We start from the raw sequence: 15,408 nt of genomic DNA, 5'->3' as shown, positions 1-15,408 counted from the left end.
CAGGGGTTTCTATGAAATGATTTACAGTAGGTGCACAATCAATTTATGCAGTGTGTAATTCAGATGTTTTGGCCTATGACTCATATAATTCTACGCACCCTGGAGTTTGCTGTATATAACAGATACCCCTAATGGGTAGCAATGGGGCAATCTATTTGCCTGTGGCATTACTGAACTTTCTGTTTGGAACATGTGATCACATTAACACCGCCCCCCACCCCCAATTCTCTGAAATAGACCAATATATTCAGCAATTCCAGAAAGAAAGAAAACTAATGGAATATATCTCACGGGTTTGTGGTGCTGAAAATAAACATGGAGCTGTGGGGCACCATTGGTTTGCCTGTCTCAGAGCTCTTCTCCTTTTTTCGCTTTTTATTCTTCTTCTCTGCCTCCACCACCTCCTCTTCCTTGGTTTCTGCCTCCTTCAGTGGACTGGCCTCTCCATCTGTCTTGTTGCTAACTGTAAAATGAACAAATCTTGTTAGTCCTTTGCCTAGGAAGAAGAATGCAGTGAACGAGCCTTTGATAGCAGGGCCTCTGGAAAATAGAAAAGAATTACACACCACAGGGGGGGGAGGGAGAGGGGGGAGGGAGAGAGAGGGGGAGAGGGAGATTGCTAAAGGTAAGAAAGGAATGACAAAAGCAGATAGAATGCCCAATATTACATATGTGAATAAATATGAAAAGAATAGGTGGCCTTGTAGGGATAGAAGATTCATTACATAAAAGAAGCAACCCATTCTGAAAAACTGAAAAGTTCAGTCCCGAGTAGAAGGAATATGTGCATACAGTTTTTACAAAGATTACATCCTGCACACTAGCAATTCAAATTATGGGCCAAGAAAAGTAAACTGTAATTTGCATATTTTAACCTTCAACTGTCACTGTTTCATATAACTTATTTTTGTACTTGTAATTCAGTGGAAGAGAAAGGAGCACTGCAATGGAATAAAGAGCTGCTCCCAACCACTTGTAATCTTGTAGTTGCGTTGCCCGGTTGAAACATGTGCAGAACGTACAATTCTCCATTCGTCCCCGACCAGGTGCAAGAAAATAATATGAATATCTGGTTTATCCTATGTGTTGTGTGATAAGTTAACATTTGGTAAATCACCATCTTTCTTCATCTATTTGAGTGCAAGGGCTAGAAATATAGCTCTTTTTAAAAATAAAAATGGAGACTTTCAGAATTGTGTGCTCTTTAGCACATTCTAGACTAGTTTAGTACTGCAGGCAAATTATAGCATGTACCTAACCCTGTCTACTATTCATTTCCACAGCTGCTGCAGTGCAAATTCAACACCTCTGGAATTGCAGTTTAAAGATATAATTTCTTCCAAGAAAAGCATGCCATTAATTGCTATTTTATATTCTCAACACCTGGCTATGTAGCTAGTTAGATGGAGATCAGAATAGAGGAGAGGGCATAAAAGGGTGCCAAACAGAAGAGTCAAAAGTATTTTTGCAATAGTTTTGTGTAATTGATATCCAGATTTCATAGGGAGTTTTTAATTGTGAAGACACAGAAAAGCACTTTGTAGCCTTTGTCAAGGGTCAGACTGAGAAAGCAGTTGGATTGAATACATTGAAATTATCATACTGGAACGAGTATTCTATTTTTACAACTCCTATATCTAAGGCATCAAAATTAATTGAAGTTTGGAATTATCCAGACATTATTTTTAGGCCTAGCCTGACATCTCTCTCCCTCTCTCTCTCTCTCTCTCTCTCTCTCTCTCTCTCTCTCTCTCTCTCTCTCTGTGTGTGTGTGTGTGTGTATACAGAATATATATTTATATATTGTAGAAACAAAATATGGAGGGTTTTCTTTTGGGTTTGGTTGTATTTCTTCCCTGAAAAAAAAGAAATCAGTAGCAAAATATTCTCTCAGTGGCATCTGTCTTTCTTTGCAATAGCTGCCTACTTCCACATAGTACCAAAAATAAATAAATGTTTATTTAAAAAAAGAAAAAGGAGGGAGGGAGGGTGGGGGGGGATGTACTCTTGATTCGTCATTATTTACAGAAGAAATGCTTTCTTTAGTGACCCATGGAAGGCTTTGCCAAAAATTAACAGAAAATTCATCCATACATGAAATGGAGAAGGGGGGAAAAAAGCAAGTAGGTAGAGGAGATGCATCAGGAAAAATCAAGAAAAAGAACTGAAAGTGACTAATTAAAAAAGGCTATGGGGCAGAGGAGCAGCAAGAGGGCAAAGCTTAGGGCTAAATGTATACACAGACACACACAGACACACACACACACACACACACACACACACACACACACAGATTTCATGACAGGGCTCAGTTTTTTGGCTTACAGATTCACAGTAAAAACAGTACAGTACTGTAATCAGCAATAAAATATAATCAGAAGTGATAATGTTATATTCATAAAAATGTAGTTCCATATTTCATCAAGGTACAGAAATTTATCACATCTTTCCACTCAATCTTGCCTCAATCCCTGAAAAAAGCCATGTTTTTAAAATCTTCCTGAAAATTAAAAGTGATACTGGGCATCTCTCTGGTAAGAGGGTGCTCGGTATGGGGAAGAGTTTTGCAGAAAACGCCCACTTCCAAGGTTTTGGATGCAGAAGATCCCAGATTCACATTTCCCAATCTGTGAATAGGGGGGACTAAGAAAGATCCTTGGACCTTTGGGGAGCTGGTATTCACTGGAATACACAACACAGTGCTAGGTAACATAGCCCAATTTGTAAATTACGGTTTTGCATTATTTGTTTTGTTTTATTTTATTATTCAATTTCTGTGGCCACCCATCTCAATCAATTCAGCTTACATTTCAAAAATATAGATTACAATTAAAAACTAAAAAAAAAACTTTTTAAAATAATAAAAAGAGTAAAACCAGTTAAAAAAACCTTAAAAACATTCAATTTAACATACTCAAGAACAAGATATTTGGCCAGTTAGCAATATAGCCAGTAGTAAAAAGTATATTTACTAAATACTATGGGATTAGGGTATATAGTAAAAGTCTATAATAAGAATATAGTAAAAGCTGCACATTACTCTGAGGCCCATGGCTCATCCTACAACTAAACAGTTGCTATTTAGACCTGTGATACTTTTGCTTCTAGTATAGAGCAACTTCGTTTATTGTAAACCCAATAAGCCAATTTCAAATGAGAAGTTTATAGAGCTGGCTTTTACCAAACTGATAACAGTAATCACAACTTCAGATTCCAACAAAACGCATCAACTACGGTTAATTTAAATCAGAAGGGGAAGATCATGAGTTCCTTGCATCAGAAAATGGTAAAGGAAGAAATGCTTGAGCCCCATGGCTTCCATGGCTTGCTCTTGTTACCCTAAAACAAGCACTGCATCACTCTTCATAAGAAAATATCACATATATTTTTGCTGGTGTTAGAGATAATAGCAAAATACCACATTCTCATCTTGCTCATTGAAATAATTGTGCTTTCCCCATGCTACTCTTGGTTTCTCCAAGAGTAAGAAGGTTCTGCCAGCAATCAATCCCTGACCCTACAAAATAATATGAACAGAGAAATGGGAAATTCATAGAACATCATAATAATAAGCAATATGCAAATGGTTCACATTTCAAACGTGTTGTTTTAAATGTGAAAGAAAGTTGTTCAAACCTCACCAGAAGTGTTCTGACACTGTTCTGAGCATTTCTGAAGCATCCCAAACTCCAAATAGACCTCTTTCATGTTCAAAAAACTTATTTCAAAAAGGGACTGTTTAAACTTTGGAACACTTAAAGAGGATCAGAAAAGCAACAGAACACATATGGTCAGAACAACCTGCTTCCAATACATCACGAATACAGGTACTCCTTGAGTTACGAATATAATGGAGCCTGCCAATTACATTTGTAACCCGAGGATTCTTTGGATTCCTTTGCAAGGCCTTTTGCCATGGATCTCGTGCAGGCCTCGGTTTATAGAGAACAGAGGTCTAAAGTACTGTAGTGCGAGATCACACAAGATCAGTAGTGCAAGATCTCGCACTACTGATCTTTTGTGATCTCACACTACTTTAGGTCTCTGTTCTCCGTGAATGCACTGAAGCAGGCAAAGGAACCGACGGCTTGCTAGAGTCTCCACAGGCCCAGTGCCTCTAGAGCCCCGATGGGGGAGGAGGGGAATAGGCAGGGTGAATGTTGCAGTGCCTCTGCCGTCATTCGTAAGTGTGAACAACTGCCATGATGCTGCAACATTCGCAACTTTGGGATTGTGTTGTAAATACTGGGTGGTGGTGGTGCTATGTCATAACTTCAAACTGTTACTAAGTGAACTGTCATAACCAGAGGATTACATGTACTTCAAGCTCAAAACAGGCTTGAAAATCTTCACATATTTCCAATCTCTTGTTCTATATAATATTGTATTGTATTGTATGATTATATTGTTATATTATATTATATTATATTATATATTATATTATATTATATTATATTATATTATATTATATTATATTATATTAGTATGCAGTATGTACTGTACATGTTATAATGGATGGCTGGATGGCTGGACAGACAGACAGACAGAGATAGACAGATACGATAGATAGATAGATAGATAGGTAGATAGATAGATAGATAGATAGATAGATAGATAGAAAAACTGGCAATGGAGAGAGGGAGAGGGAGAGGGAGAGGGAGAGGGAGAGAGAGAGAGAGAGAGAGAGAGAGAGAGAGAGAGAGAGAGAAGGATGGGAAAAGTAAAAATGGATTGTCCTCTTTCTAGAAGGCCATAATGCCATAATCTACCAAGAAGTTGGGGTGGTTAGCAATATATTATTTTTAACAGCTAAACAGCAGTGGCCTATGGCTACACAATATGCTTCAAGTGATACATGCCTGCCTCCAGAAATGTTTTATTTGAATAGCAGGAACTAACAGATAACACTTAATAGCAAGATACATTTGTTCTCAAAATATGCTTGAAAATCTTTGTGAGACAAAAAAGCTCTGCATAATTTGTTGGAGTTACATAATAAATATTTTAGTACCATTACTTTGGATTTTTGCCTTCCTTTGCTTGAAGATGGGTTACAGAATCCTTTTCATTCGTTGGTTTTGTGGCCAGATAATAAAAATGGCAGATTATCTTTGCTGTCAAGAGGCATCACACTCACACCACCAAGATTTTTCAGTTTTGTTTTCCAAATTTAGGGTGTAAATAACAGCAGAGCTAAATTTCTGATAGCAAATGGATAGGATGTTGTCAGTTTTTAAAACTTAATTTTAATTTTTTAATTTTAATTTAAAATTTAATTTCATTATTTTTAACTATCTAGAAAGGACGTAACAAAAACAAAAACTAAGCAAAGTTGCTTAGTTATAGTCAATGCTTCTTCCAGTTGAGTTATAGTTATAGTTATAGTCAATGCTTCTTCCAGTTGAGCTACATCAGAACAAAAAATGTTGAACTAAACATTTGAACTATGAACTAAAATTAGGAGACTGCATGGGTGTAATAAGAGTTTAGTACTTGATTCTGAATTATTTTTCCCAATGTTGCCCTCTTTACAGGGAGTTAGCAGCAGATGCAGTCAGTGGCAATCATGTACTCTTGATACTTCCATCGACATGACAAAATCAGCAACAGGGCACAAACCACACACCTGGGGGGGGGAGATGACATCATAACACCCATAGAAAAGGGGCACTATGCTGAATGTCACAACTTTCTAATCCTCTCATCCCTGTCCAACTTTCCATGGATGCCACTGGAACCAGTCTGCTCTCACCATCATCTTCAGCAATTTATTTATTTATTTATTTCTTATGCTGTCCATCTACTCATATAAAACGACTCTTTATAATTCTCATCTTAAAACCAGGCCTGTTTTAAAGTTCTTCCATGTGAGAAAAGGGATGAATAATTTTCTCATCAACTATAATGACCTGAGCAAGTCCTCCAAAATTCAAAATGTGATATAGGATGCGAAAAGAAGAAAGAGACCCTCAAGTCTATGAGGTCTCCATCTTCCATTTCCCAGTAATCTTCCTGTAAACTTCTTGCCAGCCTCTAAATAACCTCCCTTTCTCTCAAATGTTCGCCCTGGGATTGTATCAAATCAAGAGCTGTAGTGGCAGCATGAAGATGGAGACAGACAGACAGATAGACAGGCTGCTTGCTTGCTTGCTTCTTTTCTTTCTTTCTTTCTTTCTTTCTTTCTTTCTTTCTTTCTTTCTTTCTTTCTTTCTTTCTTTCTTTCTCTTAACATTGGGGAGTATTTTGGAGGATATGACAAAGGCAGTTCTTCTGAGAGTTGCTCTAAATGACAAAAATACTTAGCAAACCTTTCTTCCCCTGAGATTTGCAGTCCCTTCCAAAGATAGCCACATGTTGGGTCAAGAGAAAAGAGCATCATCTCCTATCCTGTCAACTGTTAATATGATCATTGTTGCAATTTAATCAGTAAGGAAAGGAAGGTGGCTAGTGTATTTGGAGCCAAGCCAGAGAAGAATTTGGGAGGGGATTGCATCTCATTTCAGATATCCTTTTATGACATCCCCCTAGAATTAATAAATGAATCTGGTGCAGAGAATATCAGTTGATGCAGGGATGAAATGCTCCCGGTTCGGACCGGCTCATGCAAGTAGGTAGTGGAGATTGAGGCTAGTTCGCCAAACCGGGAGCAATGGCTGGCTGGCCATGCCCCCAAACTGGTCCACGGCCCGCAGTCCTGCCATGCTTGCCTATCTTCCATGCTGCCTTCCTGGCGTCCCGGTGGCCACTTGTGAAGGCAGGCAAACAGAAGTCCATGTGGAAGGCAGGCAAGTATGGCAGGGCTGCGGGGAAGGAGCTAGCAGCTTACTGCCCCCCCCAAGCAGCGGCTTCCATGCTCAGCCCCGACAACCTATGCATCCATAGCAATGGGGTTGTTTTGTTCGCCGCGGTGGTGCTTCGGGAAGGCAGGTGGACATATTTATTATAGTTGTCAGCTGCAGACATCCGCCTGTCCTCCCGAAGTACCACCTTGGTGAACAAAACAACCCCATTGCGCTGTGCCTCCTTCTGCAGCCAAACGCGCCCAGCCGTGCATGCCCTTTCCTCAAATGGGTTTTGCATGGGGCGCTTGGAGAGCGAGCAAGCAAGAGAGCTCTTCAACCTCTGGTTAGCGTGTGTGTGTGTGTGTGTGTGTGTGTGTGTGTGTGTGTGTGTGAGGGAGGAAGGGAGCGATCTGAAGCTGAGGCACCCAAACTTCTGGCAACGGTGCGGGTGGCTTCTGAGCAGCCCTGAGTCAGCCAGTTCCACCTGACCTACTCCCTGAGTCTTGCCGTTCTCCTCACCCCCCCTCCACCCCACTCAAGCAACGGCAGGCTCTGCAGGACAACAGGACCTCTCATTTTTCCCATAGCACGGCGTACATTTGCTACCTCTGATTGTCTGCTTGCAAGTGATGACCTTCTCTGCTTCTCTTGGGATGCTGGTGCGGGCACCATGGATGCATAGCTTGTTGGGGCTGAGCAGGGAAACCGCTGCTTGAGTGGGGTGGGGGTGAGGGCGAGGAGAACAGCGAGACTCAGGGAGTAGGTCAGGTGGAGCTGGCTGCTCAGAAGCTACTCCCGCCGCTGCCAGAAGTTTGGGTGCCTCGGCTTCAGATCGCTCCCTCCCTCCCTCCCTCCCTCCTTCCCTCCCTCACACACACACACACACACACACACACACACACAAACAGAGGTTGGAAAGCTGTCTTGCTTGCTCTCTTTCCAAGCGCCCCATGCACAGCAGAGTGACGTGAATGACGTCAAACTGGCCATGCCCACCCAGTCACATGACCACCAAGCCACACCACACCAAGCCACACCCACAGAACCAGTAGCAAAAAAATTTAGATTTCACCCCTGAGCTGATGGTTAGAATGTTTCTTCAGTCAAACTGTTAGTCACTTCTTTACGAAAGCACCAACAAATCTATAAGACACTTTGGCCCAACTCAACACAAAGGAGCAGAGGAATATTTTTCATTTATTTCTTGACTACATTTCTCCTCTACTACAATTCAGAGACTCTTGGTACGTTTCACAGAGTATAAAACTATATGAAACATCCATAGTTAGTACAATTATAAAATAATAAAACCACCCCACCCAAAGAAAAGGTACAAAGGATAAAAATAGAAATAAAGATGGCCTGACAAAATCAGAGGAAGGGTCTCTGGAACAATTCAGCTTTAAAAGCTTCTAAAATCTTAACATGGAGGGGGATATCTTGATCTCAACCAAGAATGACAAATGCTGCATGGCAATCTGTATCTCCCTTTAACAGGCTGAGATTTGGTATCAAATTAGAAAAGAGAGAGATACTTACTCTGTACCACAGTGGAGTCTTGAACATCAATCATGATGGTAGTGCTCTCTGTTGCTTTATCAATGTTGGCAGTGATAGATGAAAGATCAGGTTCACTCCTGCTGATAGTCCTCTCTGTCTCCATTGATAGGTCACCCAAAAGCGCTTGCTCACTTGTCTCTAGGCTGCTGCCATCTTGCTTCACTGGACTGGCCTCCTTGCTTTTATCTAACATCTGGTGACCTTCTGAGGGACTTGGATCTTGGGTGGGCATGGGAAGCTCGGCATTATTTGTTGTTGCTTCACTGGTACTGGGTTAAGAATTTAGAAAGAGAGGGTCATAGTAAGGGATGGAAATTATGGACATGTGTTTGTGAGCCAAAGCAAAGAGAGGAGAATAAGAATAAAAATAATAGCTAGGATATCACAGTGTTTTAAATAACTTAGATATATCAGATACTTGTAGTATCCTAAGCACTGCAGAAAAAATTGCTTTTTTGTTGTAAGCTACGAGCAATTAAAGTGAATATACAGTTTTCAGAAAAACTTGCTTTTTTAGTGCATGCATCTTATTAGGTTCTCTCTATGCAGCAATTATTAGATAGCAGTATGTGGAAGAATTCTATCCATCTAGCCAGTGCTCTTTTCTTCCAGTTTTCTACCACCACCATTAATATCTTCTTTTCCGGGTTTTAAAATTGCACATTGTTTGCCTAATATGGTTCAAAGCCTGGCCATGAGACTACTATAAATCTCTTCAACAATGTGATCCCTGTATAAATGAATAACAACACATTTTGGCTTATATGTTTATTTGCATTAATCTATTATTCTATTATTATACACTATTCTATTATTATACACTATTCTATTATTATACAGTTAAGAGGGCTAGAAGATTACACTTACTTATAACTAAACTTGAAATAACTCCAAAGGTGGCAAATTTTTTTGCTGCAGTTGTGGCTGAAAAAAAACGGAGGAAGAGACGGGTAACCCCTACGCCAGAGGATCACTAGTATTGACAGTACGGATTGCATCTGAGGCAGTAGATGGTGTACTGTCACATGATCTATCTATAGTTGTAAAATATACTCCCCTTCTATGTGTATTTTAATTTGGTCTCTGACTGCAATAAAAAAAAGCTTACTTACTTACTTACTTACTTACTTACTTACTTACTTACTTACTTACTAAACTTGAAGAAAATGACCTGTAAAATCCATTAATTTTCTGGGAAGATGCCTATTTCTGACGTAGTTAATTTCATACTAGTCAGTTTTACAATGCAAAGATATCTGCTTGATTTCCCTGGCTTATATGAGTAGTGTGCATTTCCCTTTAAACCTGCATTTTGCTTTCAGGAAAAGCCATATTCAAAGTAAAGCCAATTAAACTTTCCCTTTCTATTCACTGTTTTCCTAGAAAGTCTGACATCCTTCAGTGTGTTTAGAGAAATGAAGAGAAAGGAGACTCTATCCATGTAGAAGGAATGAGATTCCCTGGTTCACTTAATTACTTTGCAAAGGGAAAGTTTCATTAGCCCTTTCTCAGAGTCACGGTACAGTCACAAATGGCAGCTTTTAACAAAACCTCTCCAACCTCATTGACTTTTCTCATCTGGAAACATTTTCAACTACTGTATGTCTCAGTTGTGCATTTCTCTCCCATCTGTCCAAAAGCTTGGTGCTATAATTTCAATTCTGCTTTCCTTAAATTATTTTCCATGTTAAGAATTAGGACTGAAAACTGGCAGGAATAAATGAGAGGATTCCAGATTAGAAACAGCATCAATTGGGCCACCTCCCTGTCAAATAATACACATACCGATATGTGGCTCATCTAGAAATACCTCTGATTTCATGAGCAAAAATTCTGGCAGGGATGACCAATTCTGTATTTATATTGTACATCAAAGGAGATTTTCAAAGGGAATACCATATCAGCAAAAACAACATAGAACCCTCAGAAAATACAATATTTGCCTTAGCACAGTCTTTTTTATAGAAAAGACAAGACAAGGACTTCCGGCAGTGACATCAGCGTGTTAGGGACGAATAATATCTTACTGAAAAGTACCTGAACATGGGATGTCCAGGCTCACAACTCAATAGTCTTAACCACAGTACTATACCTGCTGCCAAAGTTAGTTATGACTTTAAAAACAGCCAGCAAAGAGAATTAAATTTAGTCTTCCAAAGTAGATCAACACTGAAATAAATTTATTTAAATAAAATGGATTGGTTGATTATTTTGTGCCATTAAGTCAGTCAATGATTGCATGGATAGATTTTCCCCATTGTGATGAGTCCTAACTTGATCCTTCAGGTCAGTGCATTCGTTGTCCCTGTCATTGAGTCCATCTATCTTGCTGTTCACCATCCTCTTCTTTTCATTCCTTCTACCTTTCCCAGCACTAGAGCCTTCTCCTGAGAGCTAGGTGTTTTCAAAATGTCTCCAAAGTAGGATAATTTGTGCCTTAAGTGAGGATTGAATTATTTGATGATTCATTTGTTTATTTTTCTAACTGTCCAGAGAATTCTCAGGAGTTTCCTGAAATACCAGATTTCAAATGTGTCAATACTCTTTCTAATTTGCACAACTCCTAACTTTCCTTGTCCCAAGTAACACCATTGCCTGTCCTTTGTAGATATAGACACATCACAGTAGCTGAATATCTTTTCCAAAGCCTTCATGGTTGCTTTTCCAAGTGTTAGTCTGGGGTATATTTCTTAATTGCTGGGTTCTTTTCTGTTGATAATTGATCCTGAAAAGGTAGAAGTTAACTACAATTTTAATAACTTGATTGTCTAAGGCTGATTGTTGTCATTAGGTTGGTCTTCTTTATATTTTAGTCCCATTTTTTCCCATTCTATCCTTTGGCTTTTATTACTAGAACTTGCATATAACAATAGAATTTAGACTTAGGTACCACTTCATAGTGCTTTACAGCCGTCTCTAAGCAGTTTACAGAGTCAACATATTGCCCCCAACAATCTGGGTCCTTGTTTTGCCAATCTCAGAAGGATGTTAGCCTGAATCAATCTTGAGCTGGTCAAGATCAAACTCCTGGCAGTGGGCAGTTAGTTAGCCTGTAATACTGCATTCTAACCACTTGCACGACCATGGTTCTGCATATCCTTTGCATTTTCAGCTATCAGAATACTGTTGTTTGTATATTTCAGGATATTGATATTTCTTTATCCAATTTTAAAATCAGCTCACTTTTTTCTGGTCCAACTTGGAATACATTAAGCATATTGGTTGAATAAATATGGGGAGAGTATAGTCCTATCTCATTCCTTTGCCAACCTGGACGGAGTTTATTTTCCTATGTTCTGCCCGTACTGTGACTTCCTGATCTGTCTATAGGCTTTGCATGAGGATAATGAAATGTTCTGCAATTCCCATTTTCCTAATGTTTGGCATGACTGACAATCAAATGCTATTCTATAATCAATATAACACATGCTGACTTCTTTTTTCTTTTTGCATTCTTTGGCTTCCTCAGTCATCCAGCATGCATCAGCAATAACGTTTTGTATTAACTGACTTTTACTAAATCCAGCTGGCATCTCCTTTTCCATTGTATGGCTCCAATCTGCATTGAATGAGTCTAAGTATTATTTTGCTAGCATGTGAAATTAAGAATATTGCACAACAGTTTGCACACTCTATTAAATCTCCCTTTCTCAACCAAGGAATGTGACCAACATCTTTTAATCTGTTAGTCACTGTATTGTTCTCCAGATTTGCTGGCATAGCTTGGTTAAAATCTGTATTGATTCTTCTGTTGCTTGCCTTATTTCTGTGGCTATTCCATCAGGACAAAAAATAAAGCTAGTATAATGAAAACGTCTCGCTAGCAGAAATAAGAGCAATAATTCTATACATTGTTAAATAGAAGTGTCCAGAACTGGGCAGTAAAATTTAGATGACCACAGGATAGCAATAACATTTTTGTTTGCAACTTTGATCTGATAACCCTAATACACTGTAAATGTGTAGATTGAAAAATAGCCAAACAAAATTTTTACTTTGCTTAATCCTTCTGTTTGAATATAACAAATCCAAATTAATCTTATCTGAGTTTCATGTACAGAATGTTATAAATATGCAACGAAGCTAAAAAGAGACCTCTTTTTACTTCTGCATTCTTTTCTACCTTTTGTCTTGTGTGATCTTTTAGAGAGCTCATCAAGAGTCTATAATTCAGAGAGTTCTCCAGTATTACTCCAAGAGAGGGGGAGCATTCAACAGTCTAAGAAGGGGAAATGAACCCAAAGAAGCATATATAGGAGACTAAGAAAGAAATAGTAGTTTTTATGCCCACAAATAATAGATGAAGTTTGTTGCTTTTGAAGCAGTCTGGACAATTGGCATAATTTATGTAATTTGTATAAAATGACAGCATCCATATAATTGTATAATTATGGCAGGCTTGCACAAGTAACTTAAATGTCATGAATCACAGCAATTTGCATGTGATTCATGCCATTTAACTGTTATAAACTGATATTCAATTGTAATGGACACCTCCTTCCCCCTATTATTTCACAAAACTGAATTTTTACTGTACATCACTTTTATCTTGTCCCTTTCATCTATGTGTGTAAGGATACTAAATGATTACTGCCACATGTAGCTTGTCTATGGAGATGAGAGGGTAATATCTGCATTTGAATCTATTGTATATCTGCTTGGCAACTGACTCATATTTATCATGGCTGCAGTGTCTCAGGGTCATGTGATCACCTTTTGCAACCTTCTGGCAAGCAAAGTCAATGGGGAAGCCAGAATAATTTAACAATCATGTTAATAACTTAACAACTGAAGTGATTCTTTTAACATCTGTGGCAAGAAAGGTCCTAAAATGAGGCAGAATTCACTTAATAAGTGTCTGACTTAACAACAGAATTTTTCCACTCAATTGTGGTTGTGAACTACTTGTATATTATTTTAAAAGAATGTAAGAAAAGTATGTTTTCTGACATTTATTCAGCCAGTACACAAAACAAACAGAGTACGGTATTCAAAAGAGGAAAGTCACACAGCTGAAGGTAGGACAAGAAGCAATGAGTGGAAACTAATCAAGGAGAGAACCAACCTAGAACTAAGGAGAAATTTCCTGACAATGAGGACAATTAATCAGTGGAATGAGTTGGGTGCTCCAACCTTGGAGGCTTTTAAGAAGAGATTGGAAACCATTTGTCTGAAATGGTATAGGGTTTCCTGCTTGAGCAGGGGGTTGAACTAGAAAACCTTCAAGATCCCTTCCAACTCTTATTCTATTAATTCTGTCTATTAGGGTAAAAATATTCTACAAAGGAAAAATCCCATTCTCCTGGGCTCTACTTCATTTCCCTCAGATTTCTATAATGGACTTCACTTTGGCTTCACTTATTTGTCAGCTACTTCTTACTTTAATAACTGTTTGTACAATCCAATAATTCCTAGATGATCTGAATGTGTAAAAATCCTATTAGCCATCATTCCATTAATAGTCAATATAGAAGGCCATTACAATTTGCTGCATTTTACTAAATGTTTATAAAGATTTAGCAATCATCTATTTTGGTAGTTAGCAGAAATAAGAATGGATAGGCACACCACCCACTTATTTCCTTGGGGAGGCAGCATCAAGAACAGAATTAGATTATTTACCTTTTCAGTTCCATGTCAGCCACTGGTTCCTTTTCAGCAATTGTCTCCTTTTCCTCTTCATTTTCCTTATGATCCCCATTCTGCTCTCCTTTTGCTGGTGTGACTCCTTCTGGGCCATTCTCTTGGCTGTTGACTGTTCTATTCTCCTTCGCTTCAGTCCTCACCCTGCGGTGTCGGCTACGCCTCTGACTCTGCCGGAGCCGAGCCCTGTCATCAAAGCTTACGCTTCCTTTGCTTTCCTGATCATTGACATCACAATTCCCGTGAAATGATTTGTGATGCCATTCTTCCCATTCCTTCTTGGCCTGAGGAGATGGGCTTCTCTGGTCATCCCGGATGCTGGGGCAGGGTTTGGACCCTGGGAGTTTTTGTTCCAGACTTTCTCCGTTTGTCTGCTCTGGCCTACCTCCTTGATCACCCTCAATCTTTTCTAGGCCAGAGTTTTCCAGTAACTTCCTTTTCCGAAAAATACTGGCATTTGGATTGAGCAGAGGAGGTTCATCTTTGTTGAGGCCCTCTTGACTGGACATCTGCATATGTCGGCGGAGCTGGCTAGTCCGCTGTTCCCACACAGACATGTGATGTCTCCTTCTCCTCTCCCTCCTGGGAAAGGAAAACAAATGGGTTCAATTCATCTGTGCCCTGTCAGAAACATAAGAACACATACCAGTACATACAGCATGCAACTAGGACCATACAAAATCACATATTGGGACATGATTCTCTCTTTCCTTGAATTTCATGAATGCACAGCAAAATCACAGTATCTCCAGGATAATAAGAGAATCAAGTCCACTTGCATGATGTCAACAAATCACTGGAAGACATTTCATTCCACATTCACTGGGCACATGGCAAAAAGCTCGAACAACAGGACAATGAGGCCAAAGACCGAGCACATTCACAACACTGTCTTCGTGAAAGCACCCATCAGATCACTTAAACATATGGCATCAGTCTGCATGTACTGCAATTTTAATAAGCTTACAGTACAGTAAAAAAAGTAAGTGTTCATCAACAAGCAGGGGTATGGTAAAGGTGACTTAAAGTATTGCATGCAAGCACAAGGGCTACTCAGGACTGGCCCATTTAGTAGGCAAATGGGACATTTCCTTTACTATTCTGAAAGGGGGGTGATTAGCCAACAGCCTAAAGAGGGAAGATGGACCCAAAGAAGTACATGCACAGGGCTCAGGAAGAAGTAGCAATAGGGGAGGCATGCGGTACCAAGTCCCATTCAACTCAGTGCCAGGGCGAAGCAAATGCATCCAGGCTGATCCAGTGCCACACCAACCCCATATTTAGAGCCTGGCAATGCTTAGGTTCTCCTCTCAATTCTTGGATTCAGTCTGTCACCTGAGCCTGCAGTCCATAACCCACTGTTCTGAAAGTAGGTCCTCTTGGCACATATAGAGGATAACTAAGAAAACTGCTCTTCTCAGTT

At 39.4% G+C, this 15,408-nt stretch overlaps 1 protein-coding gene across 1 annotated transcript in view; it reads right to left on the bottom strand.

The window, feature by feature from the left end:
- CACNA1E (calcium voltage-gated channel subunit alpha1 E) overlaps window positions 1-15,408 on the bottom strand; it is a 285,148-nt gene that overhangs the window by 69,269 nt on the left and 200,471 nt on the right. Inside the window, exons 20-22 of the mRNA XM_070941053.1 lie at window positions 13,965-14,567; window positions 8,322-8,611; window positions 292-463 (exon numbers count right to left, since the gene is read on the bottom strand). Of these exons, the coding sequence (XP_070797154.1) occupies window positions 292-463; window positions 8,322-8,611; window positions 13,965-14,567 (1,065 nt within the window). The remainder of the gene's footprint in view (window positions 1-291; window positions 464-8,321; window positions 8,612-13,964; window positions 14,568-15,408) is intronic.

Source organism: Pituophis catenifer, unplaced genomic scaffold (genome assembly GCF_029215685.1).
Source record: "Pituophis catenifer annectens isolate HBS135680 unplaced genomic scaffold, rPitCat1.0.hap2 SCAF_3, whole genome shotgun sequence".
Lineage (NCBI taxonomy): Eukaryota > Metazoa > Chordata > Lepidosauria > Squamata > Colubridae > Pituophis > Pituophis catenifer.
This window is presented reverse-complemented; position numbering and strand designations above follow the sequence as displayed.